A 4,462-nucleotide genomic window follows, 5' to 3' on the forward strand; every position below is an offset into this window, starting at 1 on the left:
ATAAAAAAACCGCATTATTTATGCGATGGTCCAATGTATACGTATACATACATACATATATACATACATACATACATATATATATATATATATATATATATATATGTGTGTGTGTGTGTGTGTGTGTGTGTGTGTGTGTGTGTGTGTGTGTGTATGTATATATATATATATATATATATATATATATACATATATATATATACATATATATATATATATATATATATATATATATATATATATATATATATATATATATATATATATATATATATATATACATATATATATATATATATATATATATATATATATATATATATAAATTTAACACCAATATTTCATCCATCCAAATTTCATTGTGCTTTTTTTTGTATTGTAGATGGTTTTATTTATCTAATTTAATGCTTATGTCTATCACTTTTTCAGACTGTAGTATAAATTAAGCTAAGATGCGTAACCTCACCGAGTTCGAAAAAGCGCAAATTGTTAGAGCTCGAATGGAAGGAGTTTCCGTCACCAGAAAAGCTGGACTTCTTGGTTTTTCGAGAGCTAGCATATCAAGGACTGTGACTGAATTTGAGAAGCAGAGCAAAGCCTGCATCAGGAGGCGTAAGTCCGACAGGGCTTCGAAGCTCACTGAAAGAGGCCAACGACTGTTGAATCTCTTTGTGACGAAAAATTACCGGACAACTGCCCCTAAATTGACTGCAGAGTTGAATCAACATCTGACTAGTCCAGTTTTCATCAAAAATGTTCGCCGTGAGCTGAATAAAGCCAGATATCATGGAAGAACCACCATGAAGAAACCTCTGCCTTTTCATCAAAACATTTAGAAAGGGCTGAACTGGTGTAGAGATCACAAGAGTTGGTCAAAAGACCAATGGAAGCAAGTAGTATTCTCCGACATGTTCACTTGTTCTCTTTTCCCCACTGCAGGACGAGTTTATGTGTGGAGGTAGGCCGGGAAGCTTTTAATTCTGACTGCCTTCTTCCTACAGTGGACCATGGAGGAGGTTTGGGCAGCATTTTCTTGGAATTCTCTTGGTCAAATCGCTTCCCTTCGTAGTAGGACCAACAGCAATGATTATTTGAATATTTTTGGAAATCAAGTCTTTCCCATGGTCCGGACATTATTCCCCGATGGTGAGGACAGCTTCCAAGATGACGATGCTCCAATACACACCTCTCATGTGGTTGAAAATTGGTATGAGGTGCATAGTAATGAGCTACAATACATAGAATGCCCACCGCCTCAATCTCCAGGTCTTAATATTATTGAGCATCTGTGGTGCATCTTAGAGTGACAAGTTAGAAGTAGTTACCTTCTACCGTCGTGTCTGCAACAGCTGGAGCAGGTTTTGCAAGAAGAATGGATCAAGATTCCACTCAATGAAGTCAAGAATCTGTATTAATCAATTCCTAGATGCATCGAAGCTGCTCACAAAGATAAAGGAGGATCATATTTAATTCATATTCATTGAATTTAACACATGTTCCAATTATTTTGTCCAACCTCTGTATATATATATGTGTGCGTGTGTGTGTAATCTATTTGTATATTGATTCTAAAGTGGCCCTACGTTGAATTCCACTGTTATATATTTCCAAGATCTTTACAATAGGGTTCGATCAATAAATTTACTGGAATCTGTAAAATCGATTATTTTTTCCAGCTAAGTTTCAGAACTTGTAACATGTAAAAATAATTGTATGTGTGTGTGTGTGTGTGTGTGTGTGTGTGTGTGTGTGTGTGTCTGTGTGTGCACGTTTGCTCGTATTTGTGTGTGTGATGCGACTATGTGTTCGTGCTTATTTATATATGGGTTGTACATGGTAACATACAAACCTTAATTAAACTATCACTCGGTGAATTTAAATAGGATATTACATTTAATTTCGCGATGAAAATTTAGACAGTGAGTTCGAATTTTCGACAAACGTTGGCTTCATCAGACAGCCTCACAAACGAAATTTCGAAGTCACTTTCTACCTTTTCTTTGTAAACATAAATCCAAATGTGTGTGGTTTTATGTATATGAATATTTGGTTTTTGTGTGCGTGTTACACATTTCTTTTAAGCAACTTTTCCATGTAAACCTCATAATTTACACGTTATATTTTCTTTCATTTTCTTTAGTAACTATTTATTATATATGCAAATATTTTCTAGTTACGTATATATTTGCTAAAAATTGATCGAATTGGTTCTTGTACTGAAGATCAAAAGTACCATATTCTTTGGCAACTTAACAAGAGCATTATATATGAAACCTAAGTAACCGTACTTTTTCCTTTTCAGCCTATAGAACCGACCACATACTAGCTTTAACGATGGCTTTCCTTTCGTTAAATTAGGATGGGAGGCGACTTAAATATTATCACGAACCCTTACAAGTAAGAATCAATAAGATTTGAAAGATATCTAGCTCTGTGAACCAGCACTTGGAGTGGCTTTCTTTTGTGCATTAAAATATTTATACTATTACTGAATATACAAAATAACTGGTCCATTTAGTTATATAATATTTGATATTATTACTGTTGGAAGAAGGGGACTGTTTGAGTCACTGGCTGAGTAAATGATTGACTATTTGAGCAGTTGTCCGATTATGATGATATCAGAGTGATTGAGGAAATTATAAATTAATTGGTAGGCTGATTGACAGATCGATTGATTTATTGATTGAATCGAGTTCAATAATTTTGCTCGGAGTTCATTATATAGTCTTAATTTTCTTTAGTACATGCATATTTGTATGAAAATAGTTCATAAAATACATGTAGTACAAGAAAGTATTTAAAGGAGCAGAAATTAAAATGAGGATATATCTCTCAATACGAGTGTTGTATCAAAAGTAATGCAAATTAACTTTCGTAGGTCGTCCAAATTGCACGTTGGTTGAGTAACTCTTCCTCTATAGTAAGTATTCTTTACGTTCTTGTTCATTGTAGGTAATGATTGGATGGGTGCGGGTGCTGTTAAGGCTGTCTGTATCTACAGAAGGCAACATGTTTACATTGATGACACCATTGACAAGAGTAATAGGCACAGAGAGATGAAGAAGTTTACAGAAGGAGAAACCAGAATCGAAGACATCAACTGTGACTACGGAGAGGATTCGCTAAGAAGTGGACGAATTGATTTGCACAGACAGACGAATCAAAATGTGATTGCACAAATTGGATTGTGGTCACAGTGAAACACAGAAGTTTTTCGATGAAAGAATCTGAGTATCGGGAAGTATGTGCAAAGTGTCACCTCGGCGCGATTGACACATGATTTGAAGGAGAAAATGTGAAAGTTTACTCTGAGCTGCTGCAAACGTTTTCCGATCCGGTGAGATGGTATAAAACGTGACCAAATTTTCATGAGCGGGAAATAAAAGACGGTCAGTTTACACAATACCGTCTCCAAGGCCTATGAATATCGAGAGACAAGAAAATCATTCTGGTTGTCTATCGGGATGACAACTGTGCTGTGTTATTAATGCTGTTTTGCAACACGGAATATCAAGAAGAGCGAGCAGTACTTTCAGATACTTAAAAATACCTGATCAAGAATTTGAAAACGATTTACAGTCTCCATGACAATACGCAACTACACATGTCTTTGGTAACAAAACAAACAACTGGAAAATTTGACTGATCACCAATACTCATCGGCCCAACGAAGGACAGTCTTTAGACAACCATTTGATAACGCAGCGAGATGAAAGTAGCGCCAGAGAAATGAGTACAATAGTGCACACCTGAATGATTTGGAAGAGGATTCAAGAGTTAAGTTCAATGATTGCGCAAGTGCGTGTTTACTCTGATACTGTATATTTTGCTATACTACATTTCAAATCTTGATGTTCCTGTGAATCAATGATGTATTGTCTCCACTTCGTCCCGGGTGGAGATGCAAGTCAAAGGGTTTAAGCCTAACTGTATTTTATTATGATCATCTTGTAACTCTAGGTAAATATAAACAATATTCCAACGCTTACATGTGGCATTTTGCTCCTCCACACGTGTACCTCTGTGATGTATAAAAGTGTTGCCTTCAATAAGATTGGCATTAACTACAGATGCCTAACCATCCAGTCTATTGTCGAGATAAAGATGAGGAATAAAAGAACCATGCTAACCTGTGTTGGTTGGAATGTAAGAAGTTTACAAGACAGCAAAAACTGCCTAGAACGAAAATCAGAAATACTTCCGAAGGTAATGGGATGCTATAATATTGAATATTCAGTGTCTGCAAACCTGTTAAATAGGAAGAAGTTGGAAGTGGTAATACTTTTTGGAGTGGAAAGCCGGCAGATGAACCAAAAGTGTATGGTACTTCGGAAATCCCCATCCATCCCTCAAGCTGTTCATAAGCGTCTCACCGTTCCGTATCCCGATAGTAAACCCTACCCTATGCACATTATCAGTACATATCAGCATGCAAACAGGGACACAACATCTACTCCAA

The 4,462-nt window shown here is 35.9% G+C and overlaps 1 protein-coding gene across 1 annotated transcript; it reads left to right on the top strand.

The window, feature by feature from the left end:
* The first annotated feature begins 452 nt into the window (after positions 1-452).
* On the top strand, positions 453-836 carry LOC149136013 (uncharacterized). The gene has a single exon (XM_089350054.1). The coding sequence runs from the start codon at positions 453-455 to the stop codon at positions 834-836; it is 384 nt and encodes a 127-aa protein (XP_089206180.1).
* The last annotated feature ends 3,626 nt before the right edge of the window (positions 837-4,462 follow it).

This window comes from Octopus bimaculoides, chromosome 4 (assembly GCF_046866305.1).
Source record: "Octopus bimaculoides isolate indiv1 chromosome 4, ASM4686630v1, whole genome shotgun sequence".
Taxonomy (NCBI): Eukaryota; Metazoa; Mollusca; class Cephalopoda; order Octopoda; family Octopodidae; genus Octopus; species Octopus bimaculoides.